Source organism: Tiliqua scincoides, unplaced genomic scaffold (genome assembly GCF_035046505.1).
Source record: "Tiliqua scincoides isolate rTilSci1 unplaced genomic scaffold, rTilSci1.hap2 HAP2_SCAFFOLD_132, whole genome shotgun sequence".
NCBI lineage: Eukaryota > Metazoa > Chordata > Lepidosauria > Squamata > Scincidae > Tiliqua > Tiliqua scincoides.
This window is the reverse complement of record NW_027101384.1, coordinates 40,514-65,018: the sequence shown is the minus strand read 5'-3', so window position 1 is coordinate 65,018 and position 24,505 is coordinate 40,514. Positions and strand designations below refer to the sequence as shown.

Genomic DNA, 24,505 nt, shown 5'->3' with positions numbered 1-24,505 from the left:
CCTTTAAAAGGGGTTTGGACAAGTTTCTGGAGGAAAAATCCATTATGGATTACAAGTCATGATGTATATGCTCAACCTCCTGATTTTAGAAATGGGTTATGTCAGAATGCCAGATGCAGGGGAGGGCACCAGGATGCAGGTCTCTTGTTATCTGGTGTGCTCCTTGGGGCATTTGGTGGGGCTGCTGTGAGATACAGGAAGCTGGACTAGATGGGCCTATGGCCTGATCCAGTGGGGCTGTTCTTATGTTCTTATGTTCTAAAGCTGTTTCTTGGGAAGCTGATGCCTCCTTAGCTACTGGGCACACCTCGTAGGGACCAGAAAGAAGCAAACTTGGCAGCTGGGGTGTAACACGCTGAGGATGCAGAAAGATTTTTGCAACTGACTGGCAAGAAGGAGCCTATTCAGGAGGACATTGGCGTGCTGTTTTCTTTGGGGGAATGGACACTGCTTAAAGGCCTATTTGGCACCCTTGTTCACTCCCCCATGCTCAGCTTGAATGTTTGTAAATGATGTTTAGCCACTGCTCTTAACTTTTCTTTCTCATAGGACATTAGTGTTCTAAAAGGTTGGTCCTGGGAACCTCCTACCACTTGAAGAAATGAGGAATGTGAAACCATGTAACGGAGAGGGCCTTATTGCACCAAACATCGTGGCTGCTGACCGAACACCCTGGACAGAAGTTAACCACTTAACTTTTCTTTTTCATAGGACATTAGTGTTCTAAAAGTCTGGTCCTGGGAACCTCCTACCACTTGAAGAAATGAGGAATGTGAAACGGTGTAATGGAGGGGGCCTTACTGCATCAAACATCGTGGCTGCTGACTAACCACCCCTGGACAGAAGTTAACCACTTAACTTTTCTTTTTCGTAGGACGTTTGTGTTCTAAAAGGCTGGTCCTGGGAACCTCCTACCACTTGAAGAAATGAGGAATGTGAAACGGTGTAACGGAGCAGGCCTTACTGCATCAAACATCGTGGCTGCTGTCCAAACACCCCTGGACAGAAGTCAACAGCACTGTTTTCTCAGTGATCGTCTGAGATCTGAGATAACAGCAAAATCGTGCAGAGACGGGAGCCTAAAGATCAAGGAACAGGGATCAGAAAAAAAGCAAGAAAAGAAACAGACCCATCTGGCCGAATGTCAAAGCAACAGCTGGATTTTGTAAATGCCTGTGAAAATTAATACCATACTCAGAAGGGAGGTGGGTGGGGTGGAGGTTGTTTTTGGAACTCGGAGCTGTACACGGCCAGCAAAAACTCACTTAGGCAAAAAAAAAAAAAAATCCTGGTAGATCAAAAGAGACTTGGGAGTACATGACAGAGAGCGAAGGAGAGTTCAGACAGCATTCATGTTATGTAGAAACTGAGTGGGGAAAATTCGTCCGGAGGGAGGAAAGAAAGGGGTATGGGAATTGAGGGAAAGAGAGAGAAGGTGAGGAGTTAATGAGATCTTTGCATGCCCTGCTTTTTGGGTTGTAAACTGATGAGATCATAAGTGTTTTCCAGCGAGCAAGAAGAGGAGGAAAAAACAGCCTGCAGAAAGTTGGCTTTGGGGGAGAAGGGAAGGAGGACAGAGACGGAGTCAGGAGCTATGGAACAAGCAAGCAAGTTCATCTTCTGTCTGTGGTTGCTTTTGCAAGGTAAGCTTCAGAGAAGGACAATGAACTTCTGTCTGACTTTTTTTTTCTGGTCTGGGCAAATTGAAGATGGGGGGGCTGCTTTTCTTGGGACAGCATCAGATAAAAGATTTCTGTTCTTCAATGTACTTTTTCCCCTCCTAGAAGACTTTTCTGGGTGACAAACGGGGAAGAAGGGATGTGTTATGTAAGTTTTCTAGCATGGGGACAGTTTAGAAGTAACTGGGTGCCCTTGGGTGCCCTTCGGGGTGAAAGGGCAGAATATAAATCGAATAAATAATAATAGTCTTGGCACAGAATGCTAGGGAGAACTCAGTCTGGACCACTATGGATTGGTTTTGTGCTAACATGGACATTGTGCTTTCTGGCAAAGCACGGCAGGCAGAAATCCAACAGGCTAAACCTCATCTTGGTTGCTGCCATGTTTGGGAAGGCTGTCTTGGGTGAATTTGTGCCTGGCGTGCAGCTGTCAGAGGCATAGACCACCCTCTGGAGAAAGTGATTGTGTAGGGCTTTGTGAGGTTTGTGGTCATGATGGTTGTCGCCCTTTTTAATCGGTTCTGCTCCTGTGCTGTACACAGAAATCCAACTGGTGCTGCCCTTCTTGGCAAGACAGTGAGCACTAGGAGAAGCTGCACCTGATAGATTTCAGTCTGTCAGGCTGTTGTTAAAGGCACAAGAGCAGAGACGATTAAAAAGGTGGCAACACTGCTTTGTATGGATGTAGAGGAGCATTAGGAAGAGAGAGAGAGAGAGAGAGAGAGTCTCTCTTTAGCTTTCTCTGCTGTGGACTTAAGGGGAAACTCCTTCTCACTTAGCCTCCACTCCTCATCTGTAAAATGGGACCATCCAGACAGCATGCATCAGAGGGGGAGAGGGACCCTGTATCTGTATTGTCAAAGCTTTGCTAAAAGAAAGTGTTTCAAAAGATTGGTTGAAAAAGGGAAGAATGTGGCAAAGAGGGGAAGACAGAGTTCTAAAGAGCTTTCTACAGTAAAGCCATCAGCTCGAAACAGTTTCCAATCCTATGCATGTCTCCTCAGAAGTAAGTCCTATTAGAGTCGATGGGGCTTACTCCCAGGAAAGTCTGGATAGGATTGGGCTGTTAATTGGTAGAATAATCAAGCAGGCGTTTAGTTGATCAAGCAGCAAGGGCTAGTTGTAACAAGTAAAGCTGCAGGATGGCAGCGAAATCAGGCAGAAGGGAGGCAAAAGATCAGAAATGGACAAAAGGCCATTAAGACTGAGGAGGGGAATGAAAAACAACCCTGGCAGGCCTCTGGTGGAATGTCAAAGGGAGGAAGGAACAGCTGGATTTGGGTAGCTTTGTGTGTATTAACTTATAATTTATCTATACAGTAACTGGGCAACCGGTTTCTCATAGACAGTCAGAGACAGGCATTGAAGAGCTGCATTACAAAATCCCCTTCAGCAAAGTCTTGGAGATTTTACTCCAAGTTTGTCAGTGCAGAAGCAGGTCAGCTTTGGACCTACACCAAATTCCTCCTCCCACCAGCGAAGAATTCTGCAGAACTCTGCGGCTTGCTTAGTACAAAGCCCTCCTTAAAAACGGATCTGCTCCGAGACATAGACTTGTCTATGCTTTTTGGGGGTCTTTTTTCCTTTTGGGCTTAGTACAAAGCCCTTCTTAAAAAACGGATCTGCTCCTTAAAAACGGATCTGCTCCGAGACATAGACTTGTCTATGCTTTTTGGGGGTCTTTTTTCCTTTTGGGCTTAGTACAAAGCCCTCCTTAAAAAACGGATCTGCTCCTTAAAAACGGATCTGCTCCAAGACATAGACTTGTCTATGCTTTTTGGGGGTCTTTTTTCCTTTTGGGCTTAGTACAAAGCCCTCCTTAAAAAACGGATCTGCTCCTTAAAAACGGATCTGCTCCGAGACATAGACTTGTCTATGCTTTTTGGGGGTCTTTTTTCCTTTCCTTTTATGCTTTTTGGGGGTCTTTTTTCCTTTTGGGACCCAGAATGACGATGGCCATCTACACCGAGCTAAAAAATTGTTGATTTTTCCCCCCCTCCTTTCCAGCAGAAAGGTTTTTTTTTTCCTTGATATTTATTTATTTATTTTTAAAATGAGGTTTTGTGAGCAAATCCAAAGCAAAGATACTTTACCTGGGAGAAGCCAAGTGGAAAATTACTGAGGATTATGAAATGGTTGCTGGCATCATTTCCCCCCAGTTATATATATAACTGGGGGGTGAGTGTATCGTCCAAAATATTCAAAATCTGTGTAGTAGCAGCGAACATGAGATAAGGTGTTACGGAAAGCTATTCCTAAAAATACAATAACCAACAGGCCTGGTGTAGCCTCATGGCTACAGCTGTAACCCTATGTGCACTTACCTCGGAGTAAGCCCCACTGAACAGAGTGTGCTTCTGGGCAAGCAGAGATCAGATAGTTTCACAATGTGAAAACCTTAGAGCAGCATACGCAGCCATCTCATGCAGTGGAGATCATAGAGTTTGTGAGTGAATATTATTTATTTCTATATTGATACAACTCTGTGTGGCTCCTCCACTCCTCCCCTTTTTTAGCCTCACGAGATACATGAGACAAGGCTGAGAGATGGGAACTGACCCCACAGTCAGCCAGTAAGCTTCATGGGTGAGTGGGATTTGAACCCATAAAATTACGGTCCAAATTTAACACACTAACAACTACAGCGACTGGTATATAGAGGTATACTGCACTGGGAGCTGGAGGTTTCATTTTGTTGTCTTAGATAATATGTTGACGGACACAAAAGTCCACCTGCACACCAGAATTCGGTGTGGCCAGATATATTGGATGCACAGTGTATACGCACCTTGATCCAGTCTAGATCTTGTGTGCGTACTCCTTGAGCGCAGAGTACAAGGTTCTCCTCTCGACACTTCCTTTTATCCTCACACCAGTCCTGCAAGGTAGACGATGGTCCAACGTCTCCCAGTCGGGATGCAAATAAAACACAGGTCTCCTGCTCTTAAATCAACACACTAACCACTACACCACAGTGCCTCCCGGGGTGGACTTGGGTGGTCTTGCAACACACTCGTGGGTAAACCAAGGGCAATAAAAGAACCCCCAAACCAGATTAAATGCTATTTTTGGCTCGGGGATCCTGCCGTTTTGACCGAACAGCACATCTGGTGTGTTTCCTGCTTTTTGGATGGACAGCCAAGCTTCTCAAAAAAAAAAAAATTTTTTTTTTTAAAAAAAAGGATTTGTCAGCTCTTGGATCTATGGAATGTTCCTGTGCAAGACATCATGTTCTTTGCATTAAACCACAAAGCAGAAAACGGCATGGGATTTTTTTTGCTCTCGGCTTGCAAAGTGCCTCCGCATTTCCCGGGCCTATAAGGCAAGGTTGCCTCCCTGCCGTGGCGTGGCTTGCCCCATCCCTTTGACAACAGCACAGTCTCAAAAACCCGACACCACAACACTGCTGTCCAGTTGGATCCAAGCCGGTGGTGGCTGATTAGTGACAGATAGGCCTAAGATTTATATGTCTCACTTCTGTCTCACCTTTCCTCCATGTTGCTTGGGGTGGCGGCAGTGGCATAACTAAGGGGGGCAGAGGGGGGTACATTGCCCCGGGTTCCACACCTTGAAGGGGTGTCAATCTACACCCCTGATGGCAGACCTGAGGTGAAAATATGGTCTTCAGAGGCTTGGGAAGGTCGCCTTAGAAGGCCTACTGGAGACCTTACAAAGGCACTTCCAGTTTTTGTGGCCCTCAGACCACTTCCCGGATACCTGGGGTGGAGGTGGTGGTGTTAACACCTGGAAGTATGTTAAATTTGACATGGGGGTGTTAAAAAGTTTTTGTACCCCTAGGTGCCTGATGGCTTAGCTACATCACTGGGTGGTGGACATGATTCTCTCCCCTCTTCAGCAGCCTTGCAACAGCCATGCGAGATAGATTTGCATGAGAGATCCACCCAAGATCCACCTGGTGAGCTCCAGGGCTGAGTAGAGATTTGTCTCACCCAGGTGTGCCTCCAAAGCCAACTCCGATGCAGTTCCCTAAGCCGGTTCAGATACCAGTATGCTGTCTGAACTGGGAACTATGGCTCAATGTTTAGTCCTGTTTCTAGCTGGTTGCCCTTCCCACTTGGTTCGCCAAGGAAAGGGTTTTGCGTGGCATCAATAGGACTAGCGAAGAATATTTGGAAATAAGTCTCTCTGCCTCTAGCTCACCCATGGGGCTGGCTAGATCAGACACTTGCAAAGTGGAAACCGGCTCCTAAGGGCCTGCCTGGCTGACCTCTGGAGGTCCCAACAGCTCTGCAGGCAGTGGCAGTGCAAATGGCTGCTTTCCTCCAACAGAAATGCCTGGCAAAAGTAGAAAATAAGTCTCTTTTTTCCCAAGGCTTCTTTCATTGCTCAGAGCAGGGCGAGGACTTCTATATCTTTCTGCAAGCTTTTTTCGGATGTTTTCCTCCTGTTAATCAGAGGCAGATGCTGAGGTTGCAGTTCAAAGCGGAGGACTGGCATGGGGTGGGGGGGTGGGGGCTTCTGAACCAGCACCCCCTTGTACAATTTTTCCTCTGAAAACTGGTTGGCAACCTTCAGTCTGGAAAGACTGTGGTATAAGCCTACAGCACCCGGTATTCCCAGGCGGTCTCCCATCCAAGTACTAACCAGGCCTGACCCTGCTTAGCTTCCGAGATCATGGTATAAGCCTACAGCACCCGGTATTCCCAGGCGGTCTCCCATCCAAGTACTAACCAGGCCTGACCCTGCTTAGCTTCCCAGATCATGGTATAAGCCTACAGCACCCGGTATTCCCAGGCGGTCTCCCATCTAAGTACTAACCAGGCCTGACCTTGCTTAGCTTTCGAGATCAGAAGAGATCATGCCTCTACAGGCTCCCCCTTGCTTAAGAAATCATCAACGCATGAATCTTTTCCCTATCGGGGGTAGCAGCAGCTCAGGGCGAGGCTTTTCAGCGGCCAATTGCCACAAGGCACAGGAGCTCTTCTCCTCACAGAGCTGGTTAACCCTCCACAAGAATCAAGGAACTCCACTTGTGGAGCTCCGTCTCTCCAGTCTTGCTGTCTCTGGGTCTCCTTCTGTGGAGCTCTGCCCTGCAAGCTTTGCTCTTCCTGTACGGAGCTCTGCCTCTCCCTGCGTGGAGCTCCACTCATTACACTCTTGCTCTTTTTGTTCGGAGCCTCCTTGAATGGAGCTCTGCCTTTGGAGTCTTGCTCTTCCTCTTTGAAGCTCCATCTTTTGAGTCTTTCATCCATCTTGAGGAGCTCCATCCTTTGAGATTTGCTTTCTCTATTTTAAGCTCTGCCTTTTGAGTCGACATGCAGTGGTGTAGCTAAGGCAGGGCAGGGGGGGTACAGGCCCCCGGGTACCATGCCTAGGAGGGTGCCAAACAAGCTGACTTCACCAAAATACCTTTAGGAGAAGACCACCATGCTACCACGCCCTGATTTTGTGCCAAGCAAGCAGCCAGGCTTGGATGCATAACATAAACAAAAGCAACCCAATCCATCCCCTGTGGGGGCTGCAGCAGCTGAGTTCACACTGGCCAAGTTTGGTTGGCGCAGGGGGGCAAGGTGAGGGCAGGGAGGAGGCTGTGTTTTGGGGTGTGAGGAGGGTGGGCAAGCCTGTGGGTGGACGGGTGGGAGATGGGGACAGGACCTGGCAGTTATGCTGGATCCTAGCCCCGTCCCCAGGTGGCACAGAACAGTTTCAGGCTGCTCTGTTCTGCTTGGATCTGTGCCACCTCTTTAGGTGGCACAGATCCGAGTAGACCCATTGGGGCTGCTGTGATTCTCCCTGGGGTAAGGGGAAAAGTTTCCCCTTGCCCTGGGCCAGCCTCAGCCAAAACAGCGTAGGCCTGCCTGTTCCAGCGCAAGTTAGGATTGCGCTGCACATCTCCCTATCTGCAGGTCTGCCGGTCAAGTCTTTCTTTCCTGCATGGAGCTCTGCCCCTCCCCAATGTGGCTCTCCACCCTTCAGGTCTTTGAGTTGCTCCCTTGGCCTCACAGCCTCACGAAAAGTGCAGAGCAAAACGAGCCCTTCTCGGTTGCGCTAACTCCTTCCTCGTGTGCCACATTGCCGAGATGCAAATAGGATGCAGCCTCAGGCAAGCAGGAATGGAACTGAGAAACGCTCGATGGGGAGGAATTCGTGTGGCATCAGGCAGGCCGCACAGAACGGGCATGGGGCCCTCGCATCGTGCCGCTCCCCTCCGCATTCCACCCATGCGCTCCTCCAATCGCTGTGGCGTTGGGGCTCTCTTGGCAATGCCAAGGCTTCAATTTGGCCCCCACAGAGTGATAATTTGGGAGGGGAACATACTTGTCGGCTCTGTCTTTTGAGCTCTCGGACCACAAATGACAGAGGAGAGAAAAAACCTCGCTTAGGGGTTGGCCTTTTTTTTTCCAAAATGGCAGCTGTTGGATGGGCTCCACTGGCAAGAAAAACAGTGGAAACCAACCAAGGGCAGGCTTGGGACAGATATTTGCAAATGATGCGCTGAAAGGCTGTGGCATAACTCTTTGCATGGGAGAGGGTTGGACTCCAAGACCATGTTGGTCACTCCTCTCCTTCTGTGCTAAAGTGTGTCCTGAGGAACACGTGAAATGATGAAACAGGCTCCAGTGTGCTCTCAAGCAAGAGTCTATTCCTCTGGCACACTGGGGGGGTTTCAAAAACAATGCAAGATGTGGAGCAAAGGGAGTGAGAAGCTTTTCCCCCTCACTTTCATGATAATTGAACTAGAAACTGGAGCTGGCCGGTGAAATGGACTGGCCAGAGATTCAAGACAGACAGGGGAAAGTGTCATCGCAGGAGGCAGAACTCATGTACGGAACTCCTTTAAAAGGGGATTAGACAAATGCATGGGAAGCAGAGGCCTGTCGTTCATGATCGCTCATGGTTCTGTGGAACCTCCAGTGTTCCAAGGCAGTCTACCTGTGAATAGGCCAGCAGCTTTGGAGTACTCGTAGAACTGCAGGAGCGAGCCATTTTGTTGTGTCCTCCGTGGGAGCTCCCCAGAACATCAGGGCGAAACTTAAGCGCTTGAAACGGAAACATTCACCGGTCTTCCTTGCTGTTGTAATAATCCCCCTGGTGTCATTATCTACATCAGCCATTTTCAACCACTGTGCCTACAGGTGTGCCACGGGAGTTTGGGCGAGGGACATTTATTAGTAGGTCATTGAGAGACGTGTGGCCCCCACCAACAGCATGGTGTGCCTTGTCAATTGTCAAGAAACTGATGGTGTGCCTTGACAGTTTTAGTATCTTGTCAGTGTGCCGTGAGATGGTGGTGGTTGGCATCCTTCAGTCTCGGAAGACTATGGTGTCACGCTCTGAATGGTGGTTCTGGAACAGAGTGTCCTCTCCAGTGCGCGAAGCCTGAGTAAAGTAGGTATGGAGGATAGGCTGTTACCCATGCAGCAAATCCCCCCTCTCCACGTCGCTGAAATGGTCCAATGGAAAGGCAGAGGCCAATACGGTTGGTTCCAGCGGCGTCGCAGGAGTTGCCAGAACGTGACTGTGTTCAGCCATGAACTGCCTCAGGGACTCCGGATTTTGCCTCGAGGTTGACTCCTGAAGCCTTTTCCATAACTGGATGTAGCCACAAGGCAGTGGAGGTTTGGGATCAGAGTTTTCCTTCTCTCAGATGAGCTGCCTTCCCAGGCTGACGAGTCCCATCTACCCGTGAGATGGAAAAGGCTGAAAAATCACTGATCTACACTGTAAACTCCTCAGGGCAGGGAACTGTCATTTCATTCTGTGTGAAGCGTCCTGTACAGTACAGCACATGAATGCACTAAAACCACCTGGTTTCAGTTTTGTTCAAGGGTTTGGGTTTTGGCACACTAAGAGTTTGGGGGTCTGCTTGCAGATCAGGTGGGTCATGTGATCTGACTCCCCAAATCCAGCAGAGTCATTGGCATCCCAGAGAGCAAACAAGTACATTTAGGTTCTCTTTGGAGTGAACTGGATTAATGATTCAGAGTTCAGTGGGGAGAGGACGAAACTGGTCAGGATTAGGATTTTTCCTTTGTCATTAATATTTTCCCCTTCTTTCTTTGTCTTTCAGAGTCTGTTGTTCATCCATATTCAGGTGGGTAGCAAAAAGAATATTATAATACAGCTGTGTGCCGCTTAACAACTGCTCACTTAACAACAGACCGCATATATGACGATGGTCAAAGCACAATAAGATGCTTGCGTCTCCCATAGCCTGCAGAAGGTCTGTTTACAAAACAGAGAAGCTCTTAATGCAAATAAGAGGCAATCTCTCTCCAGTAGTCTGTGCAGCCAGCTGGTGTCTGGCAGGGAGTCTGCTTATGCAACAAAGGCAATCGATTGGACCAAATGTTCACTTAATGACCTAATTGCATAACAATGGGGATCGGAGAATGTATCCCCGTCATTAAGTGGCGCACAACTGTACTTACCATTAATATAACACAATCAGAGGATGTTGCATGCACTCCTTACGACAGCCCTATAAAGCAAGCTAGTATCATCCCAGGACACAATCTGAAGGTACAGGATGCAACCATCTTGTAGGTGCTAAGCGGCTAAAGTCTGTTCTGTGCCTGAACTGAAGATTGCCTGCAAATTCCATGCATGCCACCAAGTTCAATTCTAAGCCACATCTCTAGGCAGTCCCGAGTCCTGAGTCTGAACCCAGGAGAGTGGCTGCCAGTCAGTGTTGACAACACTGAGTTAAACGAACAACAGTCCAGCTCAGTAGGAAGCAGCTTCACTGTTGTGAAGAGACTTCTTTGGCAGGTTCCCTGCAGTTCCCCCATTTGGCCAGAGGTGGTGCATGAAGAAACTGAATTCCCCCTGACATGTCCTGGGTTCAAGTCCTGACAGTGATTGCCGCTTGACATGATGCCGTTTTTAATCATAGGCGCTTCCTACATTGCTTCTTTCTCTCCACCCCTCCCTACTGCAGTCCCAGCGGACGCCTCCAATCCCGAGAGCGTCGTGGTGTCCGTGTTGAACATCACCGCCAAGGCGGGCTCCCAAACGGTCCTCTCCTGCAAAAGCTACCGGATGGTCTGGACTCAAGACCGCCTGAACGACCGCCAGCGCGTGGTCCACTGGGACTTGTACCGCACCCGATACGGAAGCAATGGCGAGAGGCTGTGTGACATGTACTCCGCCGGTGACCAGCGAGTCTACAACTCCAACAATCAAGGCCGGATATTCATGCCCGACAATGCCTTTGTGGATGGAAACTTCTCATTAGTGGTGAAAGGTAGATGGGCGACGCAATCTATTTGGCGCATGCCCCATTTCTGTCACTCAGCAGAGTCTTCTGACATCTGGCAGTCAGTGATACAGTCCAGGCCCCAGGCGGAGGAAAGGGGCAGAAAGAGCTGTAGATGAGCCATTCACAGCCGTAGCCCTCCTGTTGATCTGTTTCCAAAATGCAATCATATTTCTGCCTGGTGCGGTGCAGAGGCAGAAATAGATTAAATATTAGATTAATCAATAATCTAATAATCTAAGGCCCAAATCCTAACCAGCTTTCCAGCACTGGCATAGTGGTGCCAATGGGGCGTGTGCTGCATTCTGCAGTTGGGGGGGGCAGTCATGAAGGCCTCCTCAAAGTAAGGCAATGTTTGTTCCCTTACCTCGGAGCTGCACTGCCCTTCTGTTGGTGCCGGAAAGTGGGTTAGGATTGCGCCCTAATAGCATAATCCAGTATTTCTCATGCATTTAGCACCAGGACCCACTTTTTAGAATGAGAATCTTTCAGGACCCACCAGAAGTGATGTCATGACTGGAAGTGACAAAAGCAAGCCAGAAAATTTTGAACGATCCTAGGCTGCAATCCTACCCACACTTACCCAGGAGTAAGTCCCATTGACTATCATTGTTAAAAGCATATACACAGTTGCTTGTTAAAAGTACAGGTCTGTCGCATTTCCGCAAATGCAGTCACTTACCATGGTGGCATCAAATCTAATAGATTAAAAAGAAAATATTGAAATGAATGGGGACCCATCTGAAATCAGCTTGTGACCCACCTAGTGGGTCCCGACCCACAGTTTGAGAAACACTGGCTTTATCTGCAGCAGGGGTCTCTAAACTTTTCGGCCAAAGGGCCGCATCAAATAGCTGGCACAGTGTCGAGGGCCGGAAAAAAAATTAAATATAAAATTCAAATAAATACATTGGAGATGGAACTTAGATGAGTGAATAAATGAATGGACTCAAATGTCAAGGATTTCTCCCAGCATGAACGCAGTCCAAGAAATAAAGCACACATTTAAATGGACCTCCATTCTCCCACCCCTCAAGCACAACTCTGGTTGTGTTTGGTTAACTGGTCCAGAGGCTCTCAGGGAATCAGAGGCTGACCACGGGCCAGATAGAGGCTGGCCATGGGCCGCATCTGGCCCCCGGGCCAGGGTTTGGAGACCCCTGATCTAAAGGATAGGTTCCTCTTGCCCAGTTTTCCAGGTTATTTCCTGACACAGCAAATTCCCCACCTGCCAGTTTTTACCGTGGAAATTTTGCATGGCGGATACTTTCCTTGAAAGGGAAAGGTGGGGGGGCTCCCGCATCACGGGTGAGCGTAGCTGGAAAACTGGCTTTAGCCCTGCTTTGGTCAGTACCTATTCCTACCACACGGGGGCACCTTCAACCACGTGAAATTGACCTGAGAAATCTCACCCTGTGGTGGGTTTTCCTTGTCTGGGTTTAAAACAAAAAACTTGAAAACTGGGCATCGGGCTGAGATTTTCCGTGCTAAGGTGATCCTGGAGACACAGAAAGGTGCTTCCTCGTTTGAGACAAACAGACCCCTTAATGGCACTGGGTGTGTTGTTGTTTCTCTCTCTCTCTCTCTCTCTCTCTCTCTCTTATTCTCTCTCTTGTTTCAATGCAGAAATTACGGCGAATGACCAAGGTATATACTCCTGCAACCTCCACCACCATTACTGTCATCTGGACAAAATGGTGAAAATACAGCTTGATGTCACCAAAAACGGTACGTGTTTTGCCATGAGCACCGTAATGAGATCCACGATGGGACGGGAGCAGGAAGAGCACGTGGGTCCCTGCTGAATATTTTGCTGCTGCTTTTTCTTGCTGTTGTTCTGCAAATGGTCTCTCTCTTTTATATCGGCCCACGTAGTCTTGTTCTCGACAGCCTTCGGCCTGCCCTCCTGTTGCACAGCAAGTAGCGAATGAATAGTCATTAAGATGTTTGTGGGTATCAGACCATTTCCTGCCACAATGCTGCAGAAAAGGCGGAGAGGAGCAAGCTGTGTGGGAGAAGAGAAGGACGGCAGGCTTCTGTTTATAAGAAAGCATTTGGGCTCCTGAAGCATTCTGGAGAGCAAAAGCCCTCCATTTCGCCCCATCCCTAACCTGGGGGACGAGAGGCGATGGTTGGATTTGGGGTCTCCCTGCTCCACCACCTCTGTTTTCCACTGCCTGAGATTTTGGAGGCGAGGCCTAGTGATGTCACAACGTGTGATGATGTCACAGGGCTGCCCACCTTTGAAAAAAAGAGGTGGGGCAGAAATCTGGTTCTGTGGCAGAGCCCAACAGTGATGCCCAGGTGGCTTGAGGATCATCTTTGCTGCCTCTCCTCCTGAACGAAAAGAAACACTGGGGAAACGAGCATTTTGGGCAGGTAGGAACATTGGGGAGCTTCTTGGTGGGGATTGAATATACAAGGTAGTTTCCAAAACCAGTGAGCACTGCAGCACTGGCAAAACTGAAGATGAGAGATGTACGGTGAGGAACCCTGGCTTTCGCCCATTGGATCCACACAACATCGCTGTGAAGCTGAGAGAGTGGGTGGCCAACCTTCCGTCACCTGGTGTGAGTGGCATAGCTGAGGAGGTATTTGAACACAGGTCTCCCCCCCAAGTCTGACTCCCTGTCTGCTCCGCAACAGTCATTGTGATTCACTCTGATTCATGGTGCCAGGAAGATTTGGTCCAGTTGATCCAGTCATACAGTTCTTCTCTGCCAACTGATGAGACGTTCTCATTCTTTTTGGTCTCGCAGAGTCCTCATTGATGACCAACAGATGTTGGCCTGATGGGTCATTTGGCTACTCTGGTTGAAAGCAGTTCTGGAATCCATCTTGAGTCACTCCCATTTGTCTTGCCCCCCCCCCCCCCCAATGAGAAGGGCTGGATGTGGAAGCTCGATTTTCTAGGGACTGGACAGATGCCGGCTTGACGCTTGTCCTGTCCTGTGTGCTTGCTTCTGCAGCCCCCGTGCCCCCAGTTCAACCTGGATATTGGTACATCATATATATTACAAAGCCATCATTATGATCAAAAAGCTGGAAAGGTCATTTTTGGAAGCTGACCACTCTACTTGCTCGAGAAGTTGGGTGGCAGTGATTAATCTCAGGCCATTTGGGGCCTTACCCTTTTTTCCTGAGTACCAGAAATGTGGTAGTAGAGTTCCCCTACCATTTTTCAAAGGTTGGCAGTCTTGTGATATCATTGAGCCCCGCCATTATGACATCATCACACATTGCCTTGGAAATTGCCGGTTTGGGGATGCATCCAACCTGGCACCTGTAACCATAAGTCTGTCCGCTCTTCTCCAGCACAAGATGTTGTGGTTGACCTTGTAGTGTTGTGTGGAATAATATCTTTGCATCAATCTGAAGTTTATGACTCCCTCTTTTGTGGGTTTCTGCAGCTGAAGAAGTCGAGCGGTACTGGGATGGGGAAAAGGTGGTCATCACGGCCAAGGAGGGGACCACTGTGCTCCTCCCATGTGTCAACAGGAACCAAGTCTGGACTGAGCGGCATGATGAGGAAGACCAACAAGTGGTGCACTGGGACTGGCAGCCACCAGGTGTGCCTCACGACCGGGCCGATCGCCTTATTGATCTGTACGCTTCCGGAGAGGGCCGTTTGTACGGGCCTCTCTTCATTCGGCAAAAGATGAACATCACTGACCGGGCCTTTGATTTGGGCGACTTCTCCCTGAAGATATCTTCTCTGGAGGTTGCCGACAAAGGCACCTACTCCTGCCATCTGCACCATCACTACTGTGGCCTTCACGAACGGAGGATCTTCAAGGTCTCTGTGGTGGAGCCTGAGCCAGAGAAGAAAGTTGTGAACCTCACCCACAATGCACCAGCCGTAGGTAAGTAATTCCAGGGCCTCAAAACAAAATGGCAGTCTCAGTGACACCACCATGACCCACCTGAGGTCAGATTGCGGCTCACTCCAGGACCCTTGTCCACCTATTGAAGACCTCTGCTCTAAGAAATCCCATAATTCCTTGGAAGATTTGAGCCCCACTGCCTCTGGTAGAAGATTCAAAGCCACAATTTCTTGGCCTTCCATTTTTTGATCCGCTGTGGGCATTCCATCTGCGGCCTAAGCCGCCGCACCTCCATCTTTGTTATTTGGTTCTCTTTAAACCCTTCCCAGTCATCATGCCAGAAATAAAACCCAGAGTTTTAATCATTTTTTTTTTACCCTGCGGGCTATGGCCGTGCGTTCATTAACATTTTAAAATATTTATTCCACGTTTAATATTTATTGGCTGCTTAATAACAAATTTGGAGAGGGTGCAATGAATTTTTAAATGGAGCCGTCCGTTCCTAGGGTTAGTGACAGGTGTTGTGGGGAACTGGGGGGTGGGATTGTGGTGATGGAAGAGAGGCGATAGGGGATCAGATGTCTGTTGCGGAAGGGGAGTCCTCATGGAATTACACAATTTGGACTTCGACATGCAAATGTGATAACGGAGGCACTTAATGAGTATCCCCTTGCAGGAAATGGGCCCAAATCACCAGGGAACCTAATTTAAACAGTGCAAATAGGAATTTTTTTTTTTGCTCGCCTGAGCCCCGGGGTGGAGTTGGTTCTGAAATGCTGAATCGATGGGAATTTTCTTGATTTTCTGTTCGGAGAAAACAGCTGGACAGTCTCAGCTGCCTGTATCAACGGGGCAACGAGAGAGGATGCAAATGCCCCCCTTCCCACCGCCGCCGGCCCCTGGGAATCCATGTCAATTTCTGCCTGGCCAGAGCCTTAGCAAAACGCGAGATAAAAAGAAACAGAGAAACAGCTTCTCCTCGAATCCTCTTAATCCCAGGCGCGGCTCCAAGGCCTGGAACTGTTTTCTAGACCGGAAATTTTATTCTGCTGACAATATCAACATGGCCTCATTCTGTTTTGGCACAGCCTGTTGCCGAATGTCAAGTTAACCCTATGGCTCTCGAGGGTGACCACAGAACAAAATGCCATCCCTTCCCATTGCTTTTTGGGGATTGTTCTTTCAGGACCTCTGTCCACAAATAGCAGAAAGAGAATCGCCATTCATGTTAGTTCTAGCAGGGCAGGTTGGGGGGGGGGGCTTGAGAAATGTCCAGTGGAGCCCCCTCCCCTTATCTTTGCAATGGGTTAAGAGGGCAGTTTCTATTTTTCTCCTAACATCTGGGGAAAGGGAGGGAGATCTGGGTCGGGACTGCACAAGGGGCAAAAAGTTAAAAACGCTTAGACCAGCAGTTCCCAAACTGTGGGGTCCGGGACCCACCAATGGGTTGTATCAGAAAGCAGAAAGAGGATCGCCAATTCATGTTAGTTCTATCAGGGCAGGTTGGGGGGGAGGCTTGAGAAATGTCCAGTGGATCTCCCTCCTCTTATCTTGGTGATGGGTTCAGAAGGCAGTTTCTATTTTTCTCCTAACATCTGGGGAAGCGGGGCGGGGGAGAGAGATCTGGGTCAGGACTGCACCGGGGGTAAAAAATTAAAAACCGTTAGACCAGCAGTTTCCAGGCTGTGGGGTCCGGGACCCATCAGTGGGTTGTGACCCAGTTTTGGTTGGGCCACGAAACTGACCAGGCAGATTAGGCTATGTGCATCAAGGGTTAAACCAGCTGCTACGGGGGGACGGACGGACGGTCTACTGCCCAATCACCATTCCAGCCGCACTCCATGGCATTTATAAATCAGTCAGCTAGGGCCTCTAGAAAGTTCGAGAACCACTGGTCTAGATCCAGATTGGAACTTTTTGTATTTACATTAGAAATGATGTCATGTTGCATTATAAATAATTGCCATTGACATCATCAATCATGCAGACCCCAGTCACCCAACTGGCTTATTGTCCAGTTTAGCCCCCAGCACTGCGGCTACCATCCCCTCATCCAGGTTGGTCTAACCCTTCGGCTCCTGCAGACAAATTTTGTTCAAACTCTTCCTTCTAACATCTGCTTAAATCAAGCAGCCCACAGACGCATTCCAGGTTGGAGACTTGTTCTCCATTTAGCTTCTCCAGCTTGAAACTGAATGCTGCTACACCCTGCAAAAGAATCCTGGCTTGCTGTCTGAGTTTCCTGTGTGTGTGTGTTTATTTTGTTTTACTGAAATTCATTCTTTTGGGATCAAAATCCCCTTCTTCCTGGTAAGGTTTGCACCACTGGGCTGGGCGATTTCATAGCACAGTGTCCTGCAACTTGAAGCCGTTTCAATCACGGGATCAAGGAACTGGGAAGAATTTGACTGATATATTAACAAAACACCCTCTAGATCAGTGTTTCTCAGACTGAGGGTCGAGACCCACTAGGTGGGTCAAGATCCAATTTCAGGTGGGTTCCCATTCATTTCAATATTTTATTTCTAATATATTAGACAACTGTTATCCTGCACATGCCTGATCTCATCTGATCTCGGAAGCTAAGCAGGGTCAGACCTGGTTAGTACTTAGATGGGAGACTGCCTGGGAATACCGGGTGCTGTAGGCTTATACCATGATCTCGGAAGCTAAGCAGGGTCAGGCCTGGTTAGTACTTGGATGGGAGACCGCCTGGGAATACCGGGTGCTGTAGGCTTATACCATGATCTCGGAAGCTAAGCAGGGTCAGGTCTGGTTAGTACTTGGATGGGAGACTGCCTGGGAATACCGGGTGCTGTAGGCTTATACCATAGTCTTTCGAGACTGAAGGTTGCCAACCAACCATTAGACTTGATGCTACCATGGCTATGTGACTGAATTTGGGGAAATGTTACAGACCTGTAATTTTAACAAGCTACTATGTACGATATTCTTTTAACAATGATAGTCAGTGGGACTTACTCCTGGGTAAGTGTGGGTAGGATTGCAGTCTAGGATTGGTAAAAAATTTTCCTACTTGATGATGTCACTTCTGGTCTTGACATCACTTCCGGTGGGTCCTGACAGATTCTCATTGTAAAAAGTGGGTCCCGGTGCTAAATGTGTGAGAACCACAGCTCTAGATGACAGGAATGTACGTGAGATTGGCTGAGCTCCTTCTCGCGCACAACTGTGAGCATCCATCAGTTCATGGTGTTCATACTTCCAGGTCTGTTTAACATGATGGTTTTTCTTTGCTCCACGTCCATAATGGGAGACTATGTTGGTTGCTGTGCATGCAAATAGGTCTGAGATGAGAATGGGGGTTCCTGATGTCACAGAATCACTGATGGTGCCTGGAAGCAATGGAAAACAGGGTTTCTGGAATATCTGAGGCATAGTTTTGTTGTTCCCTGAATTAAACTGGGAAATATACGTGGAGTACCTTGCAGGATAAGGTCCTAGGATCAATCTCTCCATCTCTGTGTTGTCTTTGGGTATCTCTTCTCCAAGCACAACTGCCTGTTTATCAATCGTTATTCATTGTCCTTCTTTTGCAACCCAGATCCGAACTCAGGTCACAGCCACAATGTCTTCAACGTCATTATTTCTGAGAGCCACACCCATTTCTTCCAACAGCTGGGCTACGTCCTGGTAACCTTGCTGCTCTTCATTCTGCTCTTGATCCTTGTGGTCCTTGTCACCCGCAAGCGCCAAAGGAGAGGTGAGTGCTCTCCTGCCCCTTTTGTTCTTTGAAAGGTTACAAGCCATGTCTACCTGCCCCAAAGCGCTTACAGTTCACATTTCAATCACAGTCAGGAAGAGGATGAATAAATACAGGAGTCTATTTCAGCATGTCAGCAACTGTTACCCTGCACATGCCCGATCTCGTCTGATCTCGGAAGCTAAGCAGGGTCAGGCCTGGTTAGTACTTGGATGGGAGACCACCTGGGAATACCAAGTGCTGTAGACTTATACCAGTCTTTCCAGACTGAAGGTTGCCAACCATATTCCAGCATAGGGCCCTCACTCCTGCTCATGTGTGTCTCCCTCTCTTGTCTTCCTCTTCCCAACTGTGATGTAATGTAGGCATTTGCTAAGGGCTAAAGCAAAAAGGTTTCATGGTTGGAAAGAGGAGAGGCATTGTGTAGGCAAAACATTGTGTGAGTACTAAGGCAAAACCCAGCAGGAAAGGGCAGAGCTTGGTGATAAAGGGGTGGGGCTTGGCCATAAAGGGGGTGGGGTGACAAAGAGATGGAGCTTGACCCTAAAGGGGGTGGGGTTTTGTGACAAAGGGGTAGAGCTTGACCATAAAGGGGGTGGGGCTTTGCAACAAAAGGGTAGAGCTTGGTCAGAAAGGGGGTGGGGTTTGTGACAAAGGGGTGGAGCCCAGCAGTAAAGGGACAGGTCTTGATGATAAAAGGTTGGGTCTCAGCAGGGTATGCTCATAAAAGGGGGAGCTCAGCTGTAAATGGGCAGGGCTTGATGGGAAAGGGGAGGAGACCATCAGGAAAGGGGAAGGGTTTGAAGGGAAGGGGGAGTAGCCTGACAGCGAATGGGGCCTAAGGTAGGGCCCAGCAAAAGGGGTGGGGCCTAGCAGCTAATAGGTGGGGCTTTTTGCTAAAGGGGTGGAGCTTGGCAGGAAAGGGGCAGTGCCCAGGAGTAAAGAGATAGGGCACCTCTCCCCTCTGCTTTGCACTTTGGTTTCTGTTTGCTCTCCTCTTCCTTTTCAAGGCTAGAGAGGAGGAGGTGGGGCTGGCATACTGCCTGATAATTGGGGGGGGCGGCATTTGGCAGGCTGCCCCAGAAGGTCTTGGACCAGCCCTCACTGGATTTCAGGAGGGGCTGCAAGCTCAGTGGTGGAGCATGTCCTTTGCATGTAGAAGAGCATCTCCAGTAAATAAGGATCTCTGGCAGCAGGCTGGAAAAAGACTGCTGCCAATCGCACTGAGACAATCCTGGATTTGATGCATCAGTGATCTGACTTAACCTAAGGCAGCTGTCAAAGGACTTAACTTCTCAACTTCCTCACCATTATTTGATTCAAACAGGCACATGCATTCCTCAAAATCTTGCCAGCCAATGGCTTCTCTCTCGATTCACCATTAATCGTTAGAACAGATTCCATTAAAAATCTATCTATCTATCTATCTATCTATCTATCTATCTATCTATCTATCTATCTATCTATCTATCTATCTATCTATCTATCTATCTATCTATCTATCTATCTATCTATCTATCTGTGTTCTTTTCAGCATCTCTCACTCTCCTTCCTTCCTTCCTTCCTTCCTTCCTTCCTTCCATCCATCCATCCATCCATCCATCCATCTATCTATCTATCTATCTATCTATCTATCTATCTATCTATCTATCTATCTATCTATCTGTGTTCTTTTCAGCATCTCTCACTCTCCTTCCTTCCTTCCTTCCTTCCTTCCATCCATCCATCCATCCATCCATCCATCCATCCATCCATCCATCTATCTATCTATCTATCTATCTATCTATCTATCTATCTATCTATCTATCTATCTATCTATCTATCTATCTATCTATCTATCTATCAGGTTTATGCAAGAAGCTCTGTCTGTGAGGTTGGATCCATGACAGCCTGTTCACACATGCAGAGTGTGGTCAGGCACACTGATGTGCAAACAACCATTTCTCCCTCCTTTCTAGGCTTCGAGTACAACGTGAAGAAGTACAGTGAGTAAGTACCAACTCCTTACTGTGGCAGAGGCAAGATCTGAAGTGGGGAAGTCCTGGTTCATAGCACAGGCTCTTCACCACTGTGCCACACCAACTCTGCGTGTGTTCTTTGGGCCAGAGACTGGGAAAGGAGGGTCAGAATGATGAAGGGGAAACAAAAACTCTGGTGGAGAGTGAAGCCATCCCTGCCCCAAATTTCTCAAAATTATAACTTTCTGGCAGCCTTGGAATTAGTTAAATTAACAAGGATGATTAATGGAAGTCATTAAAGTAATTGCGGATTCACTATGAGTGGGCAGAATACAAAAAGGAGGGAATATGCAGATTTAATATAGGTTTGCATTCAGGGGAGGGGGCTTCTACAGGGTTAATTTCCTGTGAAGATTGAATACCAGAGGCTTGAGGAATGGTTGTGATATAAATTTATTTACAGAGTTACAAGTTCAGCTGGGTGCTGTGCATTCAGACAAACAGCGCTGGTCTTTAGCTTGGTCAGTGTGTGGTATGACCAGTGTGTGGTAGCCACACCGGTCATCAACACCCATCAGTGGTCATTCAAACAAGCATCTTCTAGCCCCCAGGGTTCATCAGAAGAGCCTCTTTAGCTACACCAAAGCCCCAAGCAAACACTGGCTTTCTGCTACGTACAGCCAGACAAAAGAAAGTAGGAAATGTATTTGTCTAACCCGAACTTTTTTCATTGTGTACATTTCCAATGTTGCTTTGCTAGGAAAGACATGAACCTCAAGGAGTTTCCAGTCGATACCACCAATCTGTCCAACTGCAAAAACGAAGATTTTAAGCTGGGTAAGCACAGGAGGGTGTCATTCAAAATGGAGGGTGCTTTGTACATGCTCAACAGCATCACACATTCCTGAACTGAGTGCTGATACTGGGGTTGGATGCTGTTTGTGAAACAAAAGTTCAGGATTGCCTGGTCTGCTGTATGTTTGGACCATCTGTCAAGAAGGGTTTGTACTGTGGGTGAAGAATCTGGATACTTACCGATGTACCCAGCATGTGGTTCATCTGTGGAACTCCATGCCACAGGATGTGGTGACGGCATCTGGCCTGGATGCCTTTAAAAGGGAATTGGACAAGTTTCTGGAGGAAAAAATCCATTATGGGTTACAATGTGCAACCTCCTGATTTTAGAAATCGGCTATGTCAGATGCAAGGGAGGGCACCAGGATGCAGGTCTCTTGTTAACTGGTATGCTCCCTGGGGCATTTGGTGGGCCGCTGTGAGATGCAGGAAGCTGGACTAGATGGGCCTATGGCCTCATCCAGTGGGGTTGTTCTTATGTTCTTACCCTGTGAGAGTATCAGAGGCAGTGTCACCCCTATAAACACTCAGCATTCACTTTTCAGGTGAGCAAGCTCTCTCACAGAAAAATCAGGCAGGTTTTCAATATGGTGGAATGTGAAAGATCCATCTATAGCGAGCTCCTATTGCACAGTGCTAGGGATGTCACTAACCCACCTTTTCACCCATTGCTGTGGCAGGTTTGCAATTCTTTTAAAATGTTTGATTATGTATCTTATCAAACGTAGAAATGAATGCACATACACATGGGGATTAAAACATTTCAAGAGGCAACCAGGCTCCCTGAAGGATAGGCAGGGGGCAACATGGCAGAACTAGTGTTGATTTGCCTTTGGGTATATATGACTTAGGGCACAATCCTAACCAACTTTCCAGCTCTGACAATGTGGCATGCACTGCATCCTACAGTGGAGAGGCAGTGAAGGAGGCCTCCTCAAGGTAAGGGCATGTTTTTTTACCCTACCTGGGGGCTGCATTGTGGCTAGGTCAGGGCTGGAAAATTGGTTAGGCTTGTGCCCTTACTTAGTATTACCTTTTATCCTGCCCTTCCACCAAGGAGCTCAGAATGGTGTCTTCATATGCCCCCTGCCTTTATTCTCACAACAACCTTGTAAGGTAGGTTAGGTTGAGAGAAGATAATTGACAAGGTTACCCAGTTAACTTTGTGGCTGAGAGGGGGGTTTGAACTTGGCCCCTCAGGTCTAAGTTAAATACTCTAACAACTAAATTTGTCATGCAAATTGTGACAGTGAGAGGACACTGGGATCGTACCCAGTTGTAGCTTTTACATGATGTCTGTTTTCACCCTGTTTGCTCAAAAGTGTGAGGGCTTCTTCCCCTCTGCTTTTGATCAAAGTTACTTTTGAACATGAGCAACTTGGGAAGCCAATTTCCTCCTTTTCCAAGACCCCCTTGTCCACCTGTTGTGACCCAAGTCAAAATTCACCTCCTTGAAAAATCTCATCGTCTCCTTCAGGTTCCTGTCTTTCACTGTCTTTCCTCTTTCTTTTGGTCTCTTTTCAATTGCGAGCCCTTTGGGGCAGAGACCTACACACAGGTGCCACTGTGCAAAGAGGTTTAACCGTAACTTTCTTACCGCAGATTACAAGAACAATATTCTGAAGGAGAAAACGGAGCAACACAGGATCCTCCCGGCGAAGAATATTGACTTAGATAAAGGTGAGAGGGAGCAAGGTGACCATAATGGAAATAGCGGCCGGTTTCTCTTCCTCAGCACCCCTTTTCATGATGGGAGAGGGTGCGTCACCCACTAGTGTTACAAGCTCAACTGATTCCATCGCTGACCTCACTCGTCAAGCCACCACAATTTCCTTCCAAGGGGATTTTTTATGAGTCTGACTAGATTTCGGGAGTCGATGAATCACAGTGTTCTTCTGGCAGATGACCGACATAACTCTTGTTCAGTATCAGATTCCATGTGGTCAACAAATCTCTTGCCGGCCACATTCAGCACTGAATTAAAAACCTCACAAGGCAAACGGGCCTATGAGTGCTGGCTCAGACCAGTTGCTCCACCTTATCTGCTCCATATCGCAGCTCTCCAAGTTTTTAAGGCAGGTCTCTCCTTATCTTGGCCCGTGAGATCTTTATTCATCAGACACACCAAGCAAGCGGGAGATCTTCCGCAAGCACGGGAAGTCCCACCCCTCCATCTCCTTCACACTTCCTCTCCTGCTATGACCTAGATCCCACTAACTTTGCATTTCCTTTCAGATTTCCGGAAAGAATATTGTAAATGAAATCAACGACCCCAAAGCTCCTGGCTGGCCCAGAAGCTCCGTGAAGATTTGAAATAAGCAAAAGAGGCTGTGTGTTGTCTTCCTACATCAGCTACCAAAGAGCAAATCTGTAGACTTTCTTCCTGTCTTGGGGGGGGGGGGTTTAAAAAAATCATAGATGACATTTCAACTTCCTCTTTATTATTCTATATGATAATTTTAGGGAAGGTGGGCTGGTTTTTCTGTGCGTGTGTATGTGGCTGCAATCCTGTAAGCGCTTACCTGGGAATATGTCCCATTGAACGCAGTGGGGATTACTTCTGAGTAAACATGCATAGGATTGGGTTGCGTGTGGAATTGCTAACTTTCCCCCTTCTGGCCCTTTTTTCTTTCCTTCCCTTCCCCTCCGTAATAATTATTTGGGTTCACTTGCATCAATACATTGAGGCTCTTTTTTTCCCCCAGACCCTTAAAAAAAGCTGAAAAAATTAAGAGCTTGGCTTGATGTTAAACATAAAACAAATATTGTGGTATCTTTTATTGTACCAACATTTAAAAGAAAGGTGTTTTGTTTTTTTTTAAACAAACATGTCTATGTTAATTTCGACCTGTTTCTGTAAACTACTGACACAGAATTCTTTGTAGGACTTTTTTGGGATGAGGAATCTTGATGGGATCAGTTTGGTTCTCCAAGGAGCCTGCATTGGAAAAGGCGGAGGGACCAATTTGAGGGCATTTGGTGGCTCCCAGGGGGTGCTACCATCTATAAATTGTGTCAATTCCCCTGGGGAGGGTATCAGGTTTTGTTGGGAGGGCTCAGCTGAGATTGAGGCTCTGCTGGACCCACACAGAGGTGGCCCACATTCCTGCTATGCCTAAGGCAGTGTGCCTGTGGGACACCCTCACATGCACACGCTTTTCCCGCTCTCTCCCCAGGCTCTGGGAAGCAAGGGGGCAGATGAAGGGAGGCACTGGCTATATTTCCCATCAGTCTGAGAATAGGCC

General features: G+C 47.8%; 1 protein-coding gene and 1 pseudogene across 1 annotated transcript; both read left to right on the top strand.

Annotated features, from left to right (window-relative positions):
- The first annotated feature begins 1,311 nt into the window (after positions 1-1,311).
- MXRA8 (matrix remodeling associated 8) lies at positions 1,312-24,062 on the top strand. Its single transcript, XM_066610991.1, has 10 exons — positions 1,312-1,643; positions 9,712-9,735; positions 10,582-10,887; positions 12,526-12,627; positions 14,310-14,762; positions 18,289-18,447; positions 20,406-20,436; positions 21,166-21,242; positions 22,863-22,940; positions 23,496-24,062. The coding sequence occupies exons 1-10, from the start codon at positions 1,595-1,597 to the stop codon at positions 23,519-23,521; spliced, it is 1,305 nt and encodes a 434-aa protein (XP_066467088.1). The 5' UTR covers positions 1,312-1,594; the 3' UTR covers positions 23,522-24,062.
- LOC136635913 (5S ribosomal RNA) lies at positions 18,580-18,696 on the top strand (annotated as a pseudogene).
- Positions 24,063-24,505: the final 443 nt, after the last annotated feature.